The sequence below is a fragment of the Pleurodeles waltl genome, chromosome 4_2 (assembly GCF_031143425.1).
Source record: "Pleurodeles waltl isolate 20211129_DDA chromosome 4_2, aPleWal1.hap1.20221129, whole genome shotgun sequence".
NCBI lineage: Eukaryota > Metazoa > Chordata > Amphibia > Caudata > Salamandridae > Pleurodeles > Pleurodeles waltl.
In genome coordinates, this window is record NC_090443.1 from 44,231,303 (window position 1) to 44,257,934 (window position 26,632).

The window sequence follows — 26,632 nt, forward strand, 5'->3', positions numbered from 1 at the left end:
ATCCGTAGCTACACATGCCATCGAACATATATATATATATACATATATATATATATATATATATATATATATATATATATATATGAAATCCAGTGTATTTTTAGGCCCTTTTCTAATTTGAGGCAATCGTGGAGTATTAACTGACTCAATGAAGTTTCCTCCTTGGTCCTTATCTTTAACCATAACAAAAGTGGTTGTAACTTCACAACATCATTTATATCTCCTAACCCAACTTCAGTGTGACAAATGTAATTACTAGTGGATTTTGGTACATCTAGCAGTCTTTTTATAAAGTCATTTTCCGCCAACTCCAGCCCTGGTAGATCACAAAAGCCCCATACACCAGCCCCAGATGTGGCGCCTGGACTCCACTTAGGCCTGTAAACTGTAGATCATCTATTTCGCAAGGGCAAAAACTGCCTGTGTATTTTTTGCCAGAGTGGCAGCCCTGCAACCTTTCAAAGTGCCCCAGGTGAGTCTGTCATGAAATAGTATTCATAAATTTGGATATGAATAAACCTTACTAATTTCCATTCATACTAAGGGCCAGATGTGTCTCAGACACAGACTGCGAGTCGCTATGGGGTCGCAAAGACCCACCTCATTAATATTAATGAGGTGGGTCGCATTTTGCGACCCCATAGCGAGTCCCTGCACTCACAGGGATGGTGGTCTGCTGAAGTCAGCAGACCTCCATGTCTTTGACTGCTTTTTAAATAAAGCAGTTTTGTTTTTAATTTTGCAGCCCGTTTTCCTTAAAGGAAAACGAGTTTCAAAATAAAAAAAATAACAAAACCTTTTGGTTTCGATTTTTCAGAGTAGGCTGCCTGCTCTGAAAAACCCTTATTGGCAACATTCACAAAGGGGAATGGGTCCCATGGGGACCCCTCCCCTTTTGCGAATGGTTTACCACCAGTGTGACACTGGTGGTAACTGCGAATTGCTTTGCGACCACATTTGCGGTCACAAAGCAATTTAGCATAGCAAAGCGAGTCGCAAATAGGAAGGGAACACCCCTTCCTATTTGCGAGTCACATTCACAATTTGCAAAAAGCTTTCTACATCTGGCCCAAAAAACCTTGTTTTTCTGGTCCCTGTGTCCAAAAACGATTATATGTGTTTTAGTTTTAATTGACCACCAGGTCCACACTACTCATGAAGGCACAGAACTGAACTAATAGTTGCTGCAAGCTGATCACAGTTCTGGCCAGTAAAACCACATATATCAAAGCAGGTATACTAGGGTTGCGTACCCTAGGGCAGTAAACATGAGAATACAGCAAATGTTCTCCAGGCCATTTACATACAAAGAAATAAGGAAGGGGTCCAGAACACAACCCTGGAGCACACCTCTATCAAGCCTGAAAGGTTCAGTTGTTTCTCCAGCTGGCCCATATCTCACACTGGCTGTTACCTCTAGATGGAGCTCCCTCACGAAATTCACAATATTGGGCTGTACCCCTACTTCTCTCATAATTGCCCAAAGTTTTGACCTATTTACACTGTCAAAGCCCAACCTCAAATCCACAAAGGCTAGATATTCTTGGCCACTGTATACTTGCTGATAAGTGAAAATAGATTTAGGCACTGCTCCACCACCCCAAGACCAGTTCAAAAACGAAACTGAAGCTCAGAAGGCATCTTGTTTTCACTCACCCATATCTACAACCTTTCTAGCAAAATCCTATCCATGATTTTAGCTGTAGAAAGTACTAATGAAATGGGCCTATAACTTTGCGGGTTCCCCTTGGAGCCTTTTCTAAAAATAGGGACAATGGTCTAGTGGACCAGGTCTTTAGAGGGTGCAACATTAGAGAGGTTGTGAGGACATTAGTCAGGAGAGGGGCCCAAAAAAGGTATGTTTGCTGAGAATACATCCACTGGGATACCATCAGGCCCTGGCACTTTCCCTGCAAGGCATCTGTTGATGGCCTCTACCACATCATCCAATGTGATCTCTAGGCTACACAAAGGCTACAAAGGTGCCATAAGGGCTGCAACTGTTGTTACCTGCCTCCCAGAAGGTTGGTTCTATCCTGGCATGCAGGGCCTGAATATAATTATCTAAAATGTCTAACCCAATCGTCCAGGAGAAACACTGTATCAAGCCCAGTTTGGTGAGGTTTCTCTAGATATTTACGGTTCACTGCTTGTCAGAAATGTTTGCTATACTTCAGCATGCTAGCCATAATTCGACTGTGATAGGCTTCCTCTCTGACTAATTTTTTCAGAGCCACTAGAGCCTCCTAGTACTCTGAATCTCTAACGAACAGTAACTGACTGTGGGCCTTAGTACAGTTGGAATCAAACCATGTCACTTGTTTAGTGATGTGGGTATTATTTGTGATAGTGAGCAGTTCCCTAGCTTTCCATCAGACATTGTCAAAGCTATTGATTATAGCTGACGTCTCCTCCCTGACCTCCTCGAGACATGTTAAGAAATTAGGATAAGTTGAACCCACTAATTTCAGTAGGAAAATATTGTTGTGAACCCTAGCCCAATTTATAATGACCCCCTTATTGGGTGTATATGTGAGGGGTAATGTGTGGGTCATCGCTCTAGCCTTGGTGAAAAACAGTAATAAGCCTGAGGTCGCTCAGAGGTGAATCTAACACCCCATACTACCAATCCAAGACCCAAACATTTGTGAAAATAAAATCAATTAAACTGAAACGGCCATGCCCCACAAATGTGGGGGTGACAACTCAACTACTGATTAGGGAGTTAAATGCAAACAACAAGTTATATCTCATCGGAAACAGATTCAGTTTGTCACCATACAGGCTATGTTCAAAATGATTGAAAACCCATCAGTGTTCAACAATCCACAAGATAATGATTTGGACACTGGGAAGGGAGAAATTGCTGGTGGTCCTAATGACGACCCAGAACAATTGCAGCAGCTGTCCACTCATTTAACCTATTCTCCTTCACCCCCCCCCCCATTGCTCTCTACCCTCTTTATCCCTTTTCCCCTCCCCCATGGGGGTCTTGCACCCCTGTTCTCTCCTTCATCCCCTACGGTGATACCCCATGGAGTACCAGGTATGCTAAGGGGCTTAATGTATGTTGAATAACGTCATGGTTCTGTAATAGAGGGGGAACTGGTGTACATGCTCCATGTTGTTTTTCTTTCTTTTTTATGTTTTCGGTGCATTCACAAAACCTTAATACAAATGTGTAAAAACAAAAAAACAATCCACAAGGTATTACAGATTACAGAGTATAGCAAACTTTTGCACTGAAATTCCCCATCCATATGATCACATTGCTGCTGTTTAGGGTGCCCATAGTTCATTCAATAGCCTTATGCAGTGCACTTTACCTACAGCAGTGTTACTGGCATCGAAAACATTATTATAAAAGCTAACCAATACCATATAATCTGTTCAGTACTTTATCAGCAGTCCACTTGCCACAAAGCGTAGATACCAGTGGATGGCTAGATGACTGGGGATGTGGAAGCAGGCATCTTTTAAGTCCAGTATGAAATGAAGTCTCCTATCAGAGCAGTAGTGTGATGTCCTGCCTGATAGACATGAAAGTGCTCCAACAGAATGTAGTGATTCAGCAGCCAGCGGTCAAGGATTGGCCAAAAGGGACTTAACATTCTTCTGTATTAAGAAGTAGAGGAACTACACTCCTTTGCCATACTGGTGTGGGGGCACCAGCTTGATGGCTCCTTTGGCTAAGAGCTCATGCAGCTCTACCTTGAGCAGCGAAAGATGATCTGGGATGTGGACGTAGCGCAGAGGCAGAATAATTGGTGGAGTGCAAGAGTAGGCAGAGCCCGTCCCGTACTACTGAGAGCATCCATTGGTCCGCGATAATTGCCTCCCATAAGGGCACAAAGAACTTCTGTTGCCCCTTGGCAGGTATACGTGTTCAGGGAGTAGACAGAGAGTCACTGTTTTGAGGCTGAGGTGCCCTGCTTGGAGTCACTTTGGCCCTTGCCTCCACTGTTACCTCTGCAGCCATGCCATTAGAAGGCTTTGGAGGGCTGTATGTTCTGAATGGACTCTTATTGGTTCTGGAAGCCCTGTTCTTGGGTGGATGCTGGTGCTTTGGATCTGCCTCTGCGCTGGTGCTTTTAAATGAGGATCCTGTTTGTGGAGGACTGAAATGTAAATGTCTGTTTTTATATTTTCTAGCATCAAATAGAACTGAAGGCCAAAGAGATGCTCCTCATCAACAGACATGTTAAGCAGGTGCACTGTGGGCTGTAAACCAGGGATCTGGAGCCAGGAGTGGCTGTGTAGGAGGATGCTGGTGTTAATACCTCTGAAGGTATTGTCCGCAGCATCCACAGTGCATCTGATATTTGCACTGGATGTGACTTTGCCCTCGGTCACCAGGTCCTTTTTCTGTGTGCCTCAGGAAGGTGTTTGTTGAAGTCCTGCATTTACTCCCAGTTGTGGCTGTAATAGTATGGAGAGTAGACCAAAGCGATTTGTGATGTGACAATGTATGACAGCACCCACTGCCACACACTGGTCGGGGCATCAATCTGTTTGCTCTGCTTGTCTGGTGGAGGGGCATCGCCTATTACCTGCACTGAGGTATATTTGCATGTTGTGTGCACAACCAGTGAGTCGGGTTGAACTTGACGACCGATGTACACTGGGGGGTCTACAGCAGTTTTAAACTTTTTCTATACCCTTGGTATGATGTCCCTGGATTTTCAGTGACTGCTGAAAATTATTGGTTGCAGACTTTAACATGCCCTTGAGCATACAGAGATAATGCATGGATCTCTCAGTCTTTGAGAGAGGGCCCACAAGGCAACTCTCCTCGTCCTATATGATGTGCATTTTCACCATGTAATGTTGAGCGACCCTCCTAATTACCCCATGATAAGTGATGTTGTCGTCCACTGGGGAAAATTTAGTGGGGTAGAGTTCTAGACTAGGTTCATCAGTGGGATCCACATTATAATCGTCTGGTGGGTCATCCCATTTCATGGGCACTAAGACCTAAGTATTATCAGGACTAAAAGGGTCTGAACCTTAGAGGAGAGATTCCGAAGGGGGCTGTGGAGAGTGAGGCTGTGGAGGTATGCAAGGGCTTGCAGGTGGCAGTAGTGACGGGGATGCCCAGGAGTAGGGGAGGCAGTGGCAAGCTTGTAACAGCCTCCCTAATCCTTTTAAGCCCTGGAGGCATCGGAGTCTCAAAGAGTGACTCCTCTTCAAAGTCTAACTTCCAATATTTGGGGAGTCAGAAGGGTGTAAGTGTGTACTCAGGAGCAGCGGGCTTGGGAAGAATTTTTCCTGTGGAAGGATGGATAAAAATCTTCTGCCTTCTGTCAAGGACATCTGGCAGCTGCAGCTTCATAGATCCCACAGTGGTGTTGGATTTGGCGTGGCTGGTTCAGTCAGTGCCGGCCTCAAGGCCAGTCAATGTGAGCATTTCATTGTAAACATTAGGTCAAATCTGGGTGTTTGGCATCTTTCAGCAGAGTGGGCTTTGACAGAAGGCATGGCTTGGACCCTTACAGTGAAGGCTTGCTCAGCATCCTAGGATGCTCTCGGGTTCGAACAGTGTCTGCTGGCAGAGCCGTTCCTGAAATTCAGTGCCTTTTCAGGTAAGGTTCAGAGCTTGACACCTGACTTCCTTGGGAGGAGTGCCCTGTTAGTCTGCAAACACTTCAAAGGTCCATAAGACTGATCTTGATGCATCTGCAGCAGGCATGGGGTCTTAGGCGTTGGGCTTGTCTTCGGACCCAAGTGCTTAGGTACTGGTCGTGCATGTGCAACACTCAGAGCACACTTGAAAGTGGAGAGAACCTGATGCCAAGCAATTCTTATGGATCCACTATCTGGTTGCTGAATGACCCTGCTTTTGTCCTACCAGACTTCTGTCTCTGGGTTTACGTGTACTGCTTGGGGCCGCATGAAAAGGAGAGAACAGGATGCCAGGGCAATTCTTGTGAATCCGCTGTCTTGTTGCTGAAGGACTCTGCTTTTTTCCTGCCAGACTTCTGTTTCTGGGTTTATTGTGTGTACAGTGGTTGCCTCGAACTGGATGTTAGTGTTATATGTGGGAGGACACAAGGATTACCAATGTATGCTCCCCCCAACACATAGTCACACACCCAGCCCTCATAGTCCAAACCTAGTGTGACCGAAGAATGTGGCCATCTTATATTGGGTAGGGTTGGTATGGGAACATTTATTCCATTGGTTAGGACATGGCCGGGAGTCATTCCCCCCACCAGATACTGCGAGGAATAAATGTGGCACCCCAAAGCACCCAGTTCAGAACTCTCTTTGAACCTATGGAAGATCAGAAGAGGACTGTACCTGCTGCCTGTGACCAAAGAAGAGCTCTGAAGGACTGGCCTTGCTTCTGCCTGTACCCAGGGCAAAGAAGTAGAGTCCAAGGGTCACTCTGCTGACCTCCTGCGCTGATATGGTAAGATAACAAATCTGCAAGAGGCCTTTTTCTGCAAGTACCCAGCTGACCAGTAGCAACTGGACCTGGACTGGATTCTGCTCTTGGCCTTCAATTGACACCCTGTGTGGGTCTCTAAGGGGCAGATTTATGGAAAGTGGCGCTACACCGAGTGCAACCCCACTTTCCCAGCGCCCCCTCGTATCCCTCTACAGCTACCATGTGTGCGCTGTATTTAAAATACAGTGCACCATGGCACAGGGTAGGGGGCAATAGCGCCATTTTTCATGACGCTAATGATGTACTCTGCAGGAGTAGCGCTAACATATTGGCACTACTCCTGCAGAGTACATAGGGGCCCATTATAAATAATGGAAGCCCTCTTTTAATGCCTGCTCTGAGCAGGCCTTAAAAGTGCCGTACAAAATGACGCAAGGAAATCTCTTAGAATGCCCCCTTTGCATACACTATGCCTGCCGCAGGCATAATGTAGTTCAAAGGGTTACAAAGTGGCACAATGCATGCATTGCGCCACTTTGTAAATATGGCACTAGGATTTTTGCCTCGTTGGGCCACATTAGCGTAAAAAAAAATTATGCTAATGTGGCGCAAGGTGGCACTAGGGGCTTATAAATATGCCCCTAAGTGTCTCTCCCAAGGTTCCGGGAGCTTTATAATTTTACACCTGTGGTGGATTGAGGCTTAAAAGACTAGGACCTTGATTATGAGTTTGATGGTAAAAAAAAAAAAAAACATATGCATAGCGTAAATACAGATACCACAGGGTTCAGTATATAACATAAGTGTTATATAACACTGATGATGAGTTTTCACTGTGCACCACAGAATTGTTATTTACCATATCTTAACTACCAAATGTGTGTTGTTTAGCACATGTGGCAAATACCACACCTGATAATAGCACATGCACAAAACATAGGAAAGTGACAATGTTCAGCACTGGAAGTTTCTGGACTAGGAAGTGACTTCCTAGAGAACTGTAACAGCCAGAGCAACACACAAAAGGACCTTAGAACACCCCGTAAGTGCACCAACAGCTCCTTTCTGTGTGGGAGTGTACAACATTTTTGTGTAGACAAAGCATCTTGAAACAATACAAATAGAATCAACTACCATCCTCTATTCTCACTCAGTTATCGCAAGCAGAAACCTGCCAGACTATTCCATCATGGACCCAGGCAGGGAAAGGAAGTACACGTTTATGGATCCTGAGCTCGAGGTTGTAAGGCACCATGCCCACTTAATGTGCCATCTTATGCCAAAGATGCTACCAAAAACAAACAAAAACATACTTGTGGGAGAAGATAATAGACAAAATCAATCCTGAATTAACATATCCATATGAAGGAGAGAACATTAAAAAGAGGTTGTAAATATCAAAATTATAGGTCTTTAATTGAGTTGCCAAGCACAAAAGCATAGCAACTGGTGGTAGTTCTCCACCTTTGCACTACCTCAAGCTGAGGAAAGAAAAAATTATGACCATCCGCAACATGCTTGAAAGGGAAGTCTTGAAAGTAAGTCTTGATGTTGGAGGAATCTGAGGTAAGAGACAGGAGAGTTGTATTGGAAGTACACATGGTTGATAAAACGTTGGCTCAGCTGAGAATCATTACTGTGAAGGGTGACTGGTGTAATCTCTTACACATATTCACATTGATCCATGAATGTGATGTCATAGTGGCTAACAACTCTCTAATGGTACTGCTGATAGGGATTGAGATTGGACTACAACAATTATAATGCATTGCAATATGGATGATGAAGGGTTCATTTCTTTGCCCAGTACCCTAAAGGTGATGTGTTACAACAGTATGACTAATGCTGCTTCTCATCAGGATCAGAACACTGTGGTTTCATCCACACCACCTAACACATTAGTTCAATATACACATCACATAGCATTTGCACATACATAGTGAGCTTCATTTTACGGTTTTGGTGCACATGTTCCTGGTGAGCCATCGGGTGTTCAAGAGTTCATGCAATTGACCCTAGGATGAAATACTGCTGTAGCACAAATGTTTGCTTTGCTGATATTAGCTGGGTGTCAGAGGAACGTATATGCTGCTCACTCACTCTCTGCAAAGCATCCATCACTTAGGAGAGTATTTTACTAAAGGTTGCCTGAGAAATGCCACACATCAATCTTACTGTCTTCTGAGTGGTACCTGTTGCAAAGAATTCTATCGCACCTAGCATTTTCAGCAAGATGGTGGTGGTAATGGATGTTTATATTGGGCTCCAGAGCATGGCGAAAATGAATTTAGTATGGTGCCCATAACGAGCATGTGCATCCTGTGGCGCTCAAGCTGACTCATGTTTATAGGTTCCAGCCTTGCTGTGTCATTCCTGGTTCTCCTGTCCTGCTGCACGATTTGTGGCCTGGTTTCCATCCTCATGCTGCATGGTTTGTGTAGCAGAACATGGATCTGGCATAGCATGATATACTCGCCTAGCAGTGCTGCATGGATGGTGGTGTACTACAGAATGGAAGTGTGAGCTGCTGCAATCAACCTGTGAGTGCTTCACCTGTCAGTGACTGTTTATGTAGGTCTGGCCCCGAGTGTAGGGCTCTGTGAGATTTTCTGTATTTTCAACTCCGTACATGTACAGTGTTTGTTCGTTGCTTCACTGTGTTGGCATTTTATTTTTTTGTATTGTTTTAGAGTTTTTCTTTCATTTCCTACAGTTTCGGAAATTTGTACTACCTGATTTTCACTGGAAGTATTTTAAGGTGGTATTTTATGCTTGGTTTTACTGACCTTTCATACCTGTAATCGGATGTTATTTACCACATGCATTATTTTTTGGATGTGGAAAATAGTGTTAAATACAATGTGTGGTAAGTAGCGTATGTGGACCACATATATGTGGTATAAGCACATTTGTAAATTACCACATTCAGTTTTTTACTTGAGATCAGATGATTTGTTAGTGATGTGCTATTTACCCTGGCATGTGGTAATTACCACTATGCCTAACTCATAATCAGGCCCATAATCAGAAGGTAAGATCTTTGACCAGGGAAACCTGGTTGATGTATACGACCCACGCTTTATAGTGGTCAGGCTCAAATTGTGCCTAAGTCCTGGTCAACTGTGACCTTTGACAATCATAGGAGCTTTGTGCTTTTTGGTGCTATTCTACTTAAAAATTTTAAAATTCATATCTCTGGTTACCCTTAATGGACTTTTGTCATTGTTATGTCATTTTGCTTATTAAATTGGACTCTCTTTTTTCTAATTTGGTTTGGGATTTGTATTTGTTTCGTATTTTGACTTTATGATTGTTTTACTACTGCACAAATACTTTAGGCATTGCCCTAAGTTAAACCTATCTACTCTGTGCCATTGCTACTAGGGGGATGAGCTCAGATTAATTAGTGACTTGAGGGTTCTCTCTGACAAGGGTTGTGATTATTCTTTTATTGTGGGTAGTCACGCAGTCCAAATATTAAATCAATTTCTTACAGTGTCCATTTAATAACCTCACCCAACAGTCATTCTCAGGAATACGGTCTAAAATTGTTAAAGTCCTGTTGATTTATTCTCAGGAATACATTCTAAAATTGTTGAAGTGCTGTTGATGCTGGTTTTAGGGGAAACATCTGATCGCTGTACATTGACAGTTCATCAGTGCAGTGTCTCAAAAGAAGAAGTTGGTGAGGAGTCCTCCATCTGGGCATAGGATAAGCAGCTATTGTTTTTAAAGTTGGAGGGATGGAGACTAAAAGTCTGACCCAGAAGAATCTAGTGGAGAACACCTCTGTGTTGGAACTGGTACTCAAACGTCCAACCTTAGTGGCAGAAGAAAACAATCTGAGGTGCAGTCTGTCCCGCTGCATTGTGGACTAAGGGAAGAGGCACAGCAAGTCTTGTGACACTAAACGCCTTTGAAGAAAAACTAATTGTTAACAACTGTGCCCAAAACAGGTGTGTGCAGAGCATGTGTATCTACATCTGCCCATGCTATGAACATTAATTTCCTCAAGAGAGAAATCACACACCGCTGTGAATGAAAAGACTACTGAACTCCAGGTAAAAGTTGGGCATTGAACTTGAGTCCTGAATACTGCTAGAAATGCTGTCTGGCCTCCATTGAAGGAATAAACCTGTTGGTTGTGTGGTGTGATGTCATGTCATGTAAGTTCGTGTGGTTGCTTACAATGTTGCTAGATGAAATGTAGCATGTTGCTGAGGTGTGAACTGATATGGTTTTACGTAGTTGTGGTCAGGACTAGTGTGCAGTGTATGGGCAGGAGTCCTCAAGTTTAGTGTGAATTACTGTATGCCAGAGGTCTTCAAACTGGGGGGCTGGGCCCCATAGGGGGACCTCAAGTGGTCCCAGGGGGGGTGCCAAACTCTGGCCAAAATAAGCATTATACAGATAACAGGCCTTTGTTTTCAACAAAAGCATGTTATTGCATTTTTTAAAAGGTAACAGTACCTAACTGCAATGTTTAAATAGGTCTGGACATATTTAAACATTGCCATCTTCATAAAATCTTTGTGAAAAATTCTGAGGGGGGCCCATAGATTATTTTCTTTCAACTGGAAGGGGGGGCGCAGCATTAAGAAGTTTGGAGACAACTGCTGTATGCTATTAAGCTGATGGAAGGTGTTTTGTGATGTGGCCTAAACTTGAATATTAGGGGTGGTGGTTTATAAGGTATATATTTAGGCTTTCCTGTTTTTAGTTTCTGTTTGTTGTAAATTCTGTAAAAACTTGCAAAAATCAGTGGGAGCCAGTGTTTACACCTTTTGTGCCATAAATATTAATGGGGTGGGGTTTATCTAGTGTGTCTACTTTTTATTTCCTTCCTTCCTTCCTTCATTCATTGCTAATGTCAATTCATACTTCCTTCTTTCCTGCTCCTTGTCCCTTCCTATAGCCATCCTCAAATCTACTCTTTCATGTAACTTTTAATTATTTTTCCCACCCCCACTCCTATATTATTTTCCAACAGTCAAAGTTTTCTTCCCAGTAGCTTAGTCCCACTCCATGTCATAGATGTGTAGAGCTGGGGATATGTTTGCACCTTATTAAGATTTGAGTGCAGCTGATACAATGTCAATGCTGGCCATTTACGGCACCTTCTTACTGCTCTTGGCTGAAAAAGGAGTTTCTTCTTAGGACACAAGGTATATGTTTTGGGGAATTCTGTGCACAACAGTTAAGTTGTTCTGTAATTTGTCTCAATAATCTATGACCCTCTTTCTGAGTTTCACAGTATGTGAAGCATGATAAGGTTGAGTGCAAATTTACTGTTATAATGCAGTGCAATTACAAATTAAACCCACTAACACGTGGAATTACTGTGTGGGGACCATTATTCAGTTTGTAAAAGCATGTAGAATTCTCAGTTCCATGAGTTTTAATTCATACATTTAGCACCTAATCTAAGCAGTTAGTAAATATAAGCAGGAGACTCTGGGTGGGGTGAGATGGGGAAAGTAATTTCTGGCTGCCCCTATCAGAAAATAAAACTTGAATGAGGCTTGCCTGCTGGTGGAGCCAAAGCCTAATGCGCTGTTAGCATGGGGAATTGCTGCACGATAAAATCAGGCCTCCTCCCACTCACTGAAAAGTAGAAAAACCTCATAATCGGTCAAAGCATAATTACCATGTGGTAATTCTGCAATGCCTGAATCTTAATGAGGGCCTAAATAGCAATGGACTAATAAGTGTACTATGCGGGCCTTCTCTTGCCGTTCCGGGTCGCAGGGAGTAGCTTGCTGATGAATGAATATGTGTACCGTTGGTTATGTAACCTTTGGTTACAGCAAACTGCAGCTATATGCAAAAACAGTTCAGTTGGTAAAGCAACTTCAAGGCCTACAGGAGAACTATGGTCACCTAATTGTGTGGCTCATCCTGTGAATTATGTCATCTAGCGAGATAGGGGAAGTTAACTGCTGATGTAGGAAGACCACAAAGCAAGTTTTTAGGTTGAGAGTGCAAGCACATTGACCAGTTGTAAGTATTGTGGGCGTTTAACCACGCCCACCTCACGCCCATCACTTTAACTCCTCAATTGGCTTGCCTTTCAAAAATCACTTGATGTCATTGACAGCTGCTTTACGTTTGTCCCGCCTTGAGGCTGCTTTTTTCATGCCATGCTGACTGCCCCTGTTACGTGGATTATTGCACGTTTGCAGATATATTTCAGTGTGGGACAATTATTTCCTTTGTCTCTCCCCTTCATGCTGCATGGCAGCCATGTTGCTCACAGCACGAACAGGCACAATAGCATGAAGTTGATCGGCGGTATTAGAGCGCTGGTCATATTATTTACAGTTGCCTAATCAGTCATTTCTTGAGGCTCTCCCCTTAAAACATTCAAAATTGGTGAATGCTTTACCGAAACAAAATCCTCAAAGCACAGGCGGCGCTCCCAGCACAGTGGGAGAGCCGATACTACAATATTCACTGCACACAGGAAACTCGTCCCATAATGCTTTGGACCATGGGACCACTACGAACACATTCACAACAACGTGCTCTTTCTCTTTACATCAGCTTCGGGTCCCCACACTAGGTTTGTGGGGACTTCAAAATAATAACCCCTACCACCATTCAGGATCTGCTAAACCTTTCTTGTGGTTAGAATGTTTGTTTTATAGCTGAAAGCAGGTTGTGTTTTAAGGGCCTTCTTTGTAACTTCATTGTTATAGGCCTGTTAGTCTTGAATATGTGTTATGTAGTATGTTCTCTAAAGGCTAAATATATTGTTAAACTGTGTTACTTTCTGCCATTTTTTTTGGGTGGTTATGTCCTCTAAGGGCTAACTATATAGCTAAATGATCATGTTTCTTACAAATGCTGTTTTCATTGTTGGGTCTTCTAGGGGCTGTTTTAAGCATTACAGTCATATCAACATATTAAAATATTCGTGGCACGGAAGCTTGTCCCATAATGCTTTGCAGGCCACTACTTTTACAAAACATTTTTGTTCATAACTCAGCCTGCGGTGGTCCTAGGACAATGGGCCCACCTTCAAAACATTGACCATAATGTGCTCTTTCTGTCTGCATCATCTCTTGGTCCCCACACTGTTACTAGGGACTCCAAAATACTAACCCCTACCACCATTCATTATCTTTTTAAGTTTTCGTATGGCAGGAATGTTTGTTTTGCAGCTGAGAGAAGTTATTTTTTTTTGTGACCTTGTTTGTAATATAGTTTAATAGTTATGCTAACCTTGAAAATGTGTAATGCTTTATGTATTCAAAGGGCTTAAATATATAGTTATAGTGCATTACTTTCTCTCATTCTTTTTTTATGTGGTTATGCTATTTAAGGGCTGCCTCCAAGGTTACATGACCATTTTTCTTCCAAATGCTTTTTTTATTTGTAGACTGTTCTGAGCACTTCAGTCAACATACTATAATATATGCGGCATGAAAACTCACCCAATAATGCTTTGCAAGGCATTGCTGTTACAAAACATTTTTGACCATAACTCAGCCTGTGGTGGTCCTAGGACAATGGGACCACCTTCAAAACACTCTTTCTGTCTACATCACCTCTGGGTCCCCACACTAGGTTAATGGGGACTCCAAATTATAACACCTACCACCATTCACTGTCTTTTAAACTTTCTCATGGCTACAACTATTGTTTTACAGCCTGGGAGAAATTTTCTTTTAAAGGCCGTGTTTGTAATATCATTGCAGTAGGCATGCTAACCTCAAAGATGCATTCTAGGGGTTAAGTATATGCTTACACTGCATTACCTTTTCCTGTATTTTTTTTCATGTGGTTGTTTCCACTTGGGGCTAACAATATGGTTACATGATCATGGGGCAGATTTAAGTAACGTGGTGCTGCACTTGGTGCAGCGCCACTTTTCTTGTGCCTGTTAGCACCCCTCTACCCCCACCATCTGTGCGCTGTATTTAAACTACAGCGCACAATGGCACAGGATAGGGGGCAATAGCATTATAATTTTGTACGCTATTGATGTACTGTCCATCAATGATGTGCCCCTTTTTAACACCTGCTCTGAACAGGCGTTAAAAGTAACCGCAAAAAATAATGCAGTGGAATCTCTTGGATACCACTGCACCATTTTTGCGGTCCCCTTACCGGGGGAACACGCCCTTTGCATACTTTATGCACGATGCGTGCATAATGTGGTGCAAAGGCTTACAGCGTGGCACAATGCATGCATTGCGCCACTTTGTGAATATGGCGCGGCGATTTTTGAAGCCTAACACCATATTAGAGTGCTTCTTAAACCCAGGCCCATGTTTCTTACAAATTGTATTTTTGTTATGTTGCCCTCTAGGGGCTGTTTTAAGCATTTCAGTCAAATGCCAAAAGTTTATTTCTGATAAAGGTTTATATGATAATTGTATATGTTTTAATAATCTCTCTTTATTACAATTATGACCATAATTTAAGCCAATTTAATATCCTTATTACACTACGACTATTGAACACCCTTGATATGTTTGGGTGACCCTTCTAGTTTATTTCTCGTTACTCCTCCGTGGCAGTTTTGTGTCTTTTCTGGGGGCATTGTGTTAGCCAGACAGCAACTCTGATGGTAGGGTGGTGAAAGCAGTGTTCTATTGGAATTAGCATGGCAAATTTAAATTAGGATGCCAAATGGCAACATTTTCATTTTTTGCTGCAGATAGAGGAAGAAGGTGAATGGAAGTACTTTAGGTTATATGAGGGCCACTGGAAATATATGGCAGAAAAAGACAAAATTATGAGGCAGGGTTGACCAATTTATGTGGCAAGAAAAGTCCAGTTATAAATTTACTATGCCAATAGCTCTAACTCAAGCAAATGCAAGATCTATTGCATTGCAAATGCTTGTTTTTTTTTACATTATTGGGTCATGCTTAAGGAATATTGTGTTTTTTGGAAGTCAGCGTGAGAATTGCTCAGCTTTGTTTTCTGTCAGTAATGTGGGTCTATGTCTATTTGAAACCAGTAAGGGAATTGCTCTGCGGCTTTCAGGCATTTGTGAATTGCACATGCTACATTATCTTGTGTTCTATCCAGCTGCTGTTCCATGTGTTCTGGTGAAATTACCATCTTGTGCAGAAAGAGAAATTACAGCTAGATTTGTTGCCACTAAACGCAGCACAGCAGCACACAGAACATGAGGCTGAATACAAGTGAGGTGGTCCATGCTCCCAAAATGACACAGAAAGGAAGTTGGGGCCAAGAGACCTTGGGCCCTTTCGCCAGGCTGTATTTGGGGGTGAGCACCTACATATACTTCCTCAAATCCCACTGCCTGTCCTGTGTTGCCCTAGAAACGTAAGGAGAACATCTTACTAGAAGCTCTTAAAGTGGATAGGTTCTCCAATGGAGACTGATCCTTTTGCATTCGATCTGACGTTTCTAGGGCAACACAGGACAGGCAGTGGGATTTGAGGAAGTATATGTAGGTGCTCAGGTCCTTGGGGGCAACTGTTCAGCTGTAATTCCCGGCCACACTTAGAATCATGTGGGGCAAGAAGATGCATAATATTAGGGACCCAAATGAAGTCTGTACCTTTTTGGAACAGATTAAAGCATCTCGTTAAAAATTGGAGATTTTAGCTGCCCGGTTCAGAGAGAGCTCATTGGGTTTTATCTTTTGGATTATACCAATGAAAGCAGGGAGGGTTCCCCAGGAGTGGGAGAGGGGGCTTGGGGCACAATAGAAGGTTATGTTATTTTTTATATCACAGGGTGAGGGAGCATGTGGGAGAAAACTAGAAAAATAGGCCTCATGGTGTTTAGCTCTGAAAATAGTTTGTGTAGGGGCTTAGGACCTAATCCTTTGGGATCTCTAAGACCGCGTTAGCTCAGTTGAAGGTTTTATCCTAGAACATGAATGGCCTAAGGGTTAAGGGGCATAGACAGAAGATTTTTTAACTTCTGAGATTGGCTGATTAAGAGGTGGTTATCCTCCAAGAGACTCCCTTGTTACAAGAAGAATGGGGTAGTGTATTGAAGCAGCTGAAGTGGGTAGGTCAGTGTGTGAATACCAAACAGCCCTGTTAAGTTAAAGGAATCGCGATTCCATTTAAGAAATCTATAACACCAATCCTGGGTAAGGTCATTACACACCATAAAGGGCGATGGTTGGTTGTATGGATCTTGGCTAACAATAGTAGGCTATTCTGGTCCTAATACTGATGACCCAGAACCCTTTCAAGCTCTTTATAACCAGATATTAACTTCAAAATACCCAGTTCTGTTAACGTTCTTTTGGATTCAGTTTTGAATAAATCTACCATGAGAAGCACAGTAAATGCACCTAAAACAAGAGCGTGGGTGAAACAGGCAATGGAAGATCTAGGCACGGTAGATATTTGGCATTAGACAGGTGGTATTGGTTCAAGATTTACCTTCCATAATAAGAAATAATGGCATTATTCAAGGATAGAATTCTTTTTAGTGGACAGGAGCCTGTGTGGGAAAGTTAAGTGCATAGAGAATGCTCCAGAGCATCTGTCTGACCACTGTGATGTGAGACACCACCTTCATTTTTATAAGTCCTAGGTGGACGGTAAATCATACCTTGTTTTTGGATGAGTTGGCCATTGAGGATTTAAAGCAGGATACCAAGGACTTTTTTGCTATAAATTATGGGTCTACCATCTACAAGGCCTATATGAGGGGCAGGTTAACTAGCATGGCAATATACAGGCACAAAGAAGAGAAGAAGCAGGTAAAGGAGCTTGAGAGTGTGATACAGAACCTTCAACTCAAGGCACACATGATAGATGAACAACAATCATCAAAGTTGGAAAGTCAGAGAAGAAGGGCCAAAACAGACCTAGATATCTTTTTGGAAACTATGAACAGAAGAAGATGGGAGAGTAGTAGGTTTGCGCAATATGAATATAGGAAAGGGTACGGTAAACTTCTGGCTTGGAAAGCAAAAGTAGAACAAACAAGGAACAGAATTACATATATTATGAACGAGGATACAGGTCATAGCTACATGGGGGATTATGAAATAGAATACGCCTTTACTTCCTTTTTTTCAGAAATTATACACAGAAGACTCAAAGGCTACAGGGGAGCAAATTAAAGATTTTCTGGATGAAAGTCCCATCCCTAGCTTAGATGAAAAATCAATACATGAGTTGGAAGTCAAGATAGATAAGGGAGTTGGATGAAACTATAAAGAGTTTAAAAAGGGGAAAGCACCCGGTGGCGATAGCTTCCCTAATTAATTCTATATCTTACTCAAAGACGAGCTAGCCCCAATCTTGTTGGAATTAATCAATAATGTTTTTACGGAGAGCGGAGATTTGCCAAAATCTTGGGATGAGGCCATCATTACTCTAATTTTGATACCTGATAAGAATCCACCCCAGTGCGAGTCCTATAGACCCATCTCATTATTGACTTCAGATTTTTTAAAATCTACACTCATATCCTATCAAAAAGGCTTGAAAAGGAGGTTGGCTCATTGCTCCACGAGGATCAGAAGGGCTTCATTAAAGGCAGACAACTATCCGAGTTAATGCATGATATACTAGGTGCTATTGATTTGGCACTTCAGGATGATCTACCTTTGGCGGGACTTACCTTTGATGCAGCTAAGGCATTTGATCGGGTGAGCTGGCCTTCTTTATATATGGTCAATGACCGGTATAAGTTCGGAGATGTTGTTTCTAGAGTAATTAGGTCCTTATATAAGAATCCTGTGGCCAAAGTACTGATCAATGACAATCTTTCTCTGCAAGTTAGAATCGGACAGGGGAGTAGAATCGGACATGGGACCTGCCAGATTGTCCACTTTCCCCCCTACTGTTTAACTTGTACATTGAGCCTCAGGCAATTAAGGTTAGACAGAATATAAATATTGTGCCCTTCCAATGTAGGGGATGGGAGAAGAAAGTTGCACTCTATACAGACGACCTAATGATATACACTAGGGATCTAGGTTACTCAGTAAATCAACCGAAGACACAGATAATGTGCTGGAATACCACCTATTGTAGCCCTTTGATTAAAAGGGAAATAAGATATTTGGTGGTACCGATTACAGCCAACTTGGACGAGGTTGCTCAGGTAAATTTTAATAAGGCATATGTTGCCACCAAGACGCTTATGAGAGTGTGAGCGGCTCTTCCACTTTCCTTTATTGGGAGATCAAATATTTTGAATATGAATATTTTGCCAAAGTTTACTCTTCTGTCCAACGCAATCCCTTTAGAGTGAAGGCAGGTCTGTTCAAAATGCTACAGGGGGAGTTCACTTCATTTGTGTGGGCATCAAGAGGGGTTCGCATCGCATGGAAGAAGCTGTGCAAGAGGAAAAGACAAGGAGGGGTGGCAAGCCCCGGTTTACATAAGTATTATCTGGCTTTTCAGCTGAATAATTTAAGAAGGTTATTGAACAATAGCCCTAGTTTTACCCCTCTACTTAGGGTCATGACCAGCTACTTTCAGGAAGCAGGTGAACACTTTTTATTTAAATTCGGACACCCAAAATACTTTAAGAAGATCAGGTTAAAGTTCTTGATGGCGGCTTGCAAGATATTATTCCAGGCTTGTGAAGCTTTAGGGATATCTTACTATAACTATTTGGCCCCTGTTTGGGACTCACCAGGCACCCCAGAATGTCTCCAAGACAAGTTATCTCTTCCCTTAAGGGAGAAGGGGCTGGTGAACTGGGCAAAAGTTTGGAGGACCATCCCTTGCTTCCATGATCTACACTTACAGAACAATTGGGGGGTACCCTCTCTAAATTCAAGTTCTACCAACTGGCGAGCTCAACCGAAGGAAGGGCAAGGACAAGGGGAGAACATTTGGGAAAATAAATTGGTGCAGAGATGTACCCTCCATAAAGAGGTTGCCTTATTGTACTGGATGCTAATGGAAGCTGGGGAAGAATCCACTCCTGTGCCAGAGAAGAAAAGGATCTGCCATTGCTTGATGTCACCTCCCCCTGGCAAGTATCAATGTCTACGCTTTGGACTACGGTTAAATCTGCCTCCTTAAAGAAAAAGATTTGTTCACATTGCATTGGGTCTATTGGACGCCGAAGAAGCTGACAGCTTTGAGGAACTCTGAGAAGAATAGTCCCTGTTGCAATGAAGAGAGGGCTGATGATCTCCATATGTTTTGGCAGTGTCCCATGCTATGCCAGTTTTGGAAGGATGTGGGTAAGATAATTATGGACATCACAAGTTCAGAAATTAAGGTAAGCCTTCCGTTAGTAATGCTTGGGGTGGTCAGTGGGGAAGAGCTGAGCCGGAAGTTACAACGCCATCAGAGATCTTTGTTATTTGTGCTAATTGTCCTGGCTCATCAGGAGATATGTTTAAAGTGGGTTCTCCCTTCGGCTCCATCATTACATGAGTGGATGACATCAGTCACAAATCTATATTGTTTAGAACACAGTATTCCTCTAAAAAAAATGGGATAGATTCTGGACATTTGGGAAAAGGCCGTAACATCACAGAGACAGAGTGCTTGGGCCCTAAAAGAAGACAGCACAATGTGATTATTTCTGCAATTCATTTGTTGGTGGATGATTTATGGGATGGAGAGAAGCATTCAGATTATGTTGTGTCTTTAGCAGTCGGAAGGACTGTTCTATAGTTTCAGTGGGTGTGCAGTCGACAATAAAGAAGATCCTTCAACTGGTTCATACAAACATTCTGCCTTCACTTACCTTTGTGGCAAGAAAATTCCACTTGTAGGCAGTCCATCTCCTTCCCCCATGATATATGGTGTACTTCTCCCAGTTTACATGCCAGGAGTAGACTCTGAAGACTCTTTTGCAGTTTACGTATCTCAGTACTTTTAAGATGAGTGGCTGTGAGCCCTCTGACCAGCAGCCAGTGCTTTTCAGGGCCGTCATCCTGGGCTGAATCCACTTCCTGTAAGTGGGATAACAACAACAACATGAAATAAAACAAGATTTCTCTGTAAAGTGCTATCCTATGCTATTATAGAAGATAGTTTCAACCTTAGCTTTCTTGGGGAAACTGGTATCACCTATGTAGGTCAGGTATCAATGGAAGTCCGGCGAGAAACATTGTATCGCAACACTCTGCTTGCAAATGCTTTATGCCTACATAGTAACAAAGGGGAGACATTGTGCAGGACAAATAACTGGAAAGTCCTGCAAGCAGCTAAGACTGCAGTCGCCCCCTCATACCTGCAGTTCAACCCCTTGCCATTCTAATTTTGGTTTTGCTTTTGGACCGTGGGTGTGTTACATGACGGGTGCTACACATCTATGCAGTCTCTTGTAGGGAAGGTAGAACAATGCCATCTGTGGTTTGACTGGTGAAGACTCTGGAGATGTAAGATCAGCTTCCTCCCGCCTGAATGGCTGTTGATTATGCGCTTGTGAAGTCTAATTGGTTCATGCTACTGCCAGAGACCTATGATTGGCACATGTGATGTGAGGAATTTGCATATGTGCTGTGAAAGTAAGACAGTTAGTCTTGCCTCACATGGAAAACAAGGGCTTTTTCTCAAAGCATTTCCTTTGAATAGGTCAGTGTAAGTTGCATGTTTGCAGACGAGCACCCTGAGATGTGCTCAGGTGGCAGCTTCTGTTTTTTAGGTTGAAGCTTACCAGACAGCATAGCTGTCTGGTTGTGAAAAACAGAATGGGACATGCTTAAAGCTTCCTTAGGAATGCAAACATCGCACTGCTTACCACTGACTTTGTGTTTTGTAATTCACATTTGCTTGAATTGCTTTCTATTTGCTGGCTTTAATTGTTTAAGGCTGCCCAGCATGTCTGGTGGAGCATAGACTGTTTACCACCTCTTTGACTGGCTCCTTGCATTCCTCCACAAGTGCTTGCTTTTTGGGAGCTCTTTTTTGTAGGCACTCCAGGTGAGTGTTGTTTGCCTTGAAAGCTAGTTTAGGGAGCAGTAAATGTGTCATATTTCTTGGAAGAGTTTTCCAGCCTCCTATTTTTCTCCTTGACTGATGCTACTTAACTTTGCCACTTTGATCATCAATCCTGCATGCCAGTGAGGAACGCCGTTCTGTCAAGGAGCTTGTTTATTTTGGTCAGTGCTCCTTACTAACAGCATAACTTAAACAATCCTCCTCCTCAATTTCATGTTCATGCCATAGGTGGTGGAAGTAGGGGGCGGTGTTAAGTACCCCCAAAATAACCATGCTGGAGTTCAAAAGTGAATGATCAATAAACAGCCATTGAATTATGTTTTTATCTTGCCACATTTGCTGTGCATTCAAAGACTGAGGTCAAATGTTAGGTACTGTCTTCTGAGGGAGCTTGGTGTTCACTTTTATTTCTCTGACTGCAAAGTAAGAGGTTTTATATGGCAATCTTACTGGGTACTGGGGGTGGGAAAGGCTAAATTATATTTTTTCTAACACAAAACAAAAATTAATTGGCAGTAAATGAACTGTACAATATTTCAGAATATATCAGAATTATGAAAGCACAAATTAAGCAAATTTTTTTGTACTTCTGAACTGTGGCGGAAAAATAATATTTGTAAAATATCAAAACAAATCAGTACACTAGGTGATGATGATTTACACACATTCGCGTTTGTGCTCTGTATAGTTTTATCAGTAAGACTGTCTGGTCAAATATAATGGTAATTTCAATTGAAAATGTGTTGTCTCCACTATATGCCACTCCAGTCTAAGGCACTCTACATCACTCCAATGTAAGACACTCGATTCCATTTCACTGCACTCTCTTCCACGCTGCGCCATGCCACTTTACACCACTCCAGTCTACTCTACACCACTCCATGACACTCTATTCCACTTTAAGCCACTTTACTTCACTCTACACTTCTCAACTCCAAAATACTCTGCTCCACTCTATGCCCTCTACACCACTCCACTCTATGCCACTCCACTCTATGCTACTCCACCCTATTTATGCCACTCTACACCATAACACTACTCTACTCTACGCCACTCTGCCCTATGACACTGTGCTCCACTCCAATCTATGACACTTCATTGTACGACACTATTCCATTCTATGCCATTCCACTTTAAGTCATTCCACTCCACAACACCTGCCGACTGAGTGCTGGGGGAGAAGCAACATGGATGGGGACAGAGGGAGAGAAAGGGGGTGATGGAAATTAGAACAACGCTGAAGCTAACAGATTGTAAACTACGGGTGGGCTGTAAGCCCACTGTATGCAAAGAAAATGTCTCATGGAGACAGCACCATGCTGCCTAGGTGAAACCTAAACATTTACTAAAATTGTTATTTAATGATAATAGTTCTTGAATGTTGGAAGCCCAGCTAGCGCAAGAAATATTTAAATAATAGGGCATTTTCACTAAATAAACGTTTTTGTAGTTTCTTTTTATTTATTTGGAATTTTAAAATTAAAAAGTGAGGAAAAAAATGTTTCAAATATGTTTACACTGACTAGCCATTGGGAATTATTCTAAAGTTATGAATCTGCAAAAGATACCCTTGCAAAAGAACTATTGTTGTACTTTTCCTTGATCGCCTTATCTATGCTTTATCAGTAAATTTTGGTTTCATATGGTTTCGTATGTGAAAGGAGTTTTCTCAGATACCATCTCACAAATAAAAAACACACCCTATTGTTGTGAACATCGGTTTGTAAATGATCGGACTCTTACCAAACTTTCAAATTTAAAAAAATGATTTATTGATGAGGGCTAACTGGAATAGTAGATCTATTCAATAACCAATTAACCACTCAATTTTCAATTTACATGAGACCAGCATTATACTTTTCAAACTACGCAACAAAGGACCGGGGTTTGCATTGTTTAATTTATAGAGGAGCATAACATATACTTAAACTCACTTGATCAGAGGCCTATTTCCTCTTTCCATTAGGATGTCTAAGTACTGTATATGTTTCCGTGAGCAGCTATCAAGCATAGGAGAGGACACTAGCTGAGCCTTACAGGTAAAGCTAAAGGTAAATTGACAACTTAAAAATCACACAGTTCAAGTGTGGAAACAACTAAGATGGTGTGACTATAAGCAAACATTAAACCCACTAACAGACTTTAAAAAAGCAGATATCCTGTATTGCACTCCCCCCCAACAGTGAGGGTCCCACAGTACCTCGGGAAAATTGTCCCTTACCATTGGTTCTGGATCTCTGTCAGGAGCAGCCGCCATTTTCACTCCTTCAACAGGCCCTGCAACATGTAGAGCAATGAGGCTTAAAAAAAATATTAAATACTGGAGAATTCAAAGATTAAGGAAAAAATGAAAAAGGCAGAGACAGAAACTAATCGAAGAAGAAACTCAAAAGAAAATAAATCCTGCAATATCCTATTCAGATGCACCGATAAGTGAGTTTCTGCTCACGCCTCCCTGTTGCTCTGATTATACAAGGATGATGGCACTTCTAATCTTCCCTCTGTAAAATGGTCCCTTACTGCTGTGTGTTGTGTTGTCATTTTTCAAGCAGCAGCAATCGATTTGTGAAACCTTCAATTAATTGAGACTTATCAGCCAACACCACTTTCTATGCTGAGGGTGGAGGGGGCACTTGTATAATTTAGTTTACAAGGACTACTATGCTTAATATACTCTGACGTAATGGCCAAGCAAACAGTTCATCATGAGTTAATATTGTTGGTCTTTTTCTTTCTTCAACAGCCCTAGTGCAAAAAGGTATTTGCCTAGGGTAGCCACAATGTGAGTATCTCCCTTCAACACCCTTAGAGCCTCGTGGTGGTGTCTGATGCCCAGCTGGTTACACAGTTGGTGAGTTTATGTACTTCTGGGCTCAGTGTAGGCAGGAAAGAAAACGTGACATATTTTACTTTGATGATAGGTTGCACAATGAGCAAATATTGCTAGAGTCAGAACTCCTGCCCGCGTTCCACCGGGACATAAATGACCCTATTTCCAATGTGCCATATCGAAACTTTAAATACAAGGATTTCACGAATATGTGACAGAACAACTAGGTCCTAAACAACAATAGCCTAAACCACTACTGCTAAACAACTAAAAAGTCTCTACAACTAAGTACTGAACAACTACTGTCTAAACAACAATTGTACCTGAATACCAATTGCCTGAACATCTAATATATATATTTTTTCTAAACAACTAATAAACCATAAATACCAAAAAGAAAATCTTACCTTAAAATTAGTTGTTCAGGCAATTGTTATTCAGGCACAATTGTTGTTTAGACAGTAGTTGTTCAGTACTTAGTTGTAGAGACCTTTTAGTTGTTTAGCAGTAGTGGTTCAGGCAAGTAGTGGTTTAGACCTAGTTGTTCAGGATGTTTCCCGGATTTCACCAATGGTTGTTGAGGGATAGCGAAAAAGGCTTCACATTGGGGGCTGCGTTAATGAGCAGAAACTGGTCTATCAATTCTCCCTAAAGTGGAGGTTTGATGGAGATTAGCTAAAATGTTTTCCTAATAAATAGATTTTAGCTGTTTCTTTGACGCTGTATTTAGGGATCTTGGATTAGACCAGAAATTTTGAAGACCCAGCCTTGAGAGCCAGGTATGGGCATGTCTGAAACCATGGGAAAGTGAGATCTTTGTCAAGCGCCAGCATTTCCTCTACCACAGTGGTTCCCAACCTGTGGTCCGGGGACCCCTGGAGTTCCGCAGATCCTCCCCAGGGGGTTTGCAACGCCTCCTCAGGGGGTCAGCGACTGCTCAGAAAATGAAATAATATTAACAGATTAGGGGCCATATGTACGAAAGCTTTTTCCCATAGACACAGAAAGGGTAAAATCCTTTCGTACATCTGGCCCTAGGTCCCCAGCTTTCAATAGTGACTCAGTGGGGAGTCCCCGGATTACAATAATGATTCAGTGGGGGTCCCCGTGTTCCAGTAATGATAAAGTGGGGTTCAACAGAAGTCAAAAGGTTGGGAATCACTGCTCTACCGCATTTTGGTGTGGCTTGAGCTCCTCTGTGGTCATGATTCTTACCCAATATAAAAAAGTGCTCAGCCAGGCAATGTGTCTTCTTCTTCTGTGACCAAATCTATGCCAAATATAGGTTCACAATTAATATTCAGGTCTCCACCTATAACAATGTCCTTGTGATTAATAGCGATAATAGAGTTTTGCAAAACAGTTAGGGATGGAGATTAAGTGCTCTTGCTCCTAAGTCCGCAATAAATGTTAAATAGATACAATACCCCCCTGGTAGAGTTAGTTTTAATACTAGAATATCCAGTGAGTCAATACTCAAGGCTTCAATATGTGCATTTAACTCAATTTTAACCCAGGTCAAAAGGTCCCCCTGAAGCCCTGACGTGGACAGAAGTTAGTGGATTGAAATTAGAAGTAATGTAACCAGTTTTGAACGAGGGTTCAGTTGCCCAGGTCTCATGAACCATACAAATGTCAAATTGCCCCATGTATTCCAGCCAGTCAGGTGCTACCACTTTATTCTTAAGGCCAGTAATGTTCCAGGAGAGAATCCTAATTGCACGAAAGTATTAGGAACTTGCTCAGTGGGGAAATGCTCTGCGCCCGCACCCACTTATCTTTGGGGTGAGTTTGTTTAAGGGGTCAGTTCTTTTTTGGTGCCTGTGTTTTCCCTTTTTAGGGTCGAGTTTGAGGTAGCTGTTGGAGCATCAGTAGGGTTGATCTGCTGAATTCCCAATTTTGATGACACTCCAGTTCTTGTTTGAAGAATTTGGGTGTCGGCAATCTTGGCCGTCCAGTTGTTATAGGGCTTCAAACAAATTCTTAGTGAGAATGTTATATATTGACTGGCTAGGATTAACAGATATACCATCTGCCCATGTCACGTCCCTGGCAAAGGTAGGGGTAGTGGATGGCTCGCAGAAATACCCTTAAGGGAGCGCCTTATATCCGCTTGAGGATTTTGTCATCTTGCTTAAGTGGCCTGATGATAGTTCAACATTCAGATGCTTCGTAAAATTCACTACTACACAATCTCCTGGGGAGTCTTTGGGGTGGATACCTCGCCATGAAGATCTTCTCACTGACAGAACCTCCTGAGTTAGGTCCTGCAACCATCCAGGATTGGTTTTCAGCCAGTGAACTGATTTGTTTTTCAAAGCCACACTATCTTCACTCATGCTGGGAGTTAATTCAGGGACATCTTTGAGAACTATTAAATAGGGCATACGTTATGTGGGGGAGCTGGGGATAACTTGTGTAAGGTCTACCAGGTTGGATGATTGGTTTGGTCTTTCCACTTCCTTCTCCATGCTGTACCCCTGTGATGCTTTGAGCTAATCCATCCAGATTAACCCCTAGGCTCTGACTATTTACTGTTTTGGT

General features: G+C 42.3%; 1 protein-coding gene across 2 annotated transcripts in view; it reads right to left on the reverse strand.

Annotated features, from left to right (window-relative positions):
• The window catches only part of LOC138292157 (E3 ubiquitin-protein ligase DTX3L-like), a 337,908-nt gene that overhangs the window by 277,905 nt on the left and 33,371 nt on the right, over window positions 1-26,632 (reverse strand). For both annotated transcript variants that reach the window (XM_069230576.1, XM_069230575.1), the window contains 2 exons: window positions 23,480-23,535; window positions 20,060-20,267 (listed from right to left, as the gene is read on the reverse strand). In XM_069230576.1, coding sequence (XP_069086677.1) covers window positions 20,060-20,267; window positions 23,480-23,515 — 244 coding nt within the window. In that variant the 5' untranslated portion in view covers window positions 23,516-23,535. The remainder of the gene's footprint in view (window positions 1-20,059; window positions 20,268-23,479; window positions 23,536-26,632) is intronic.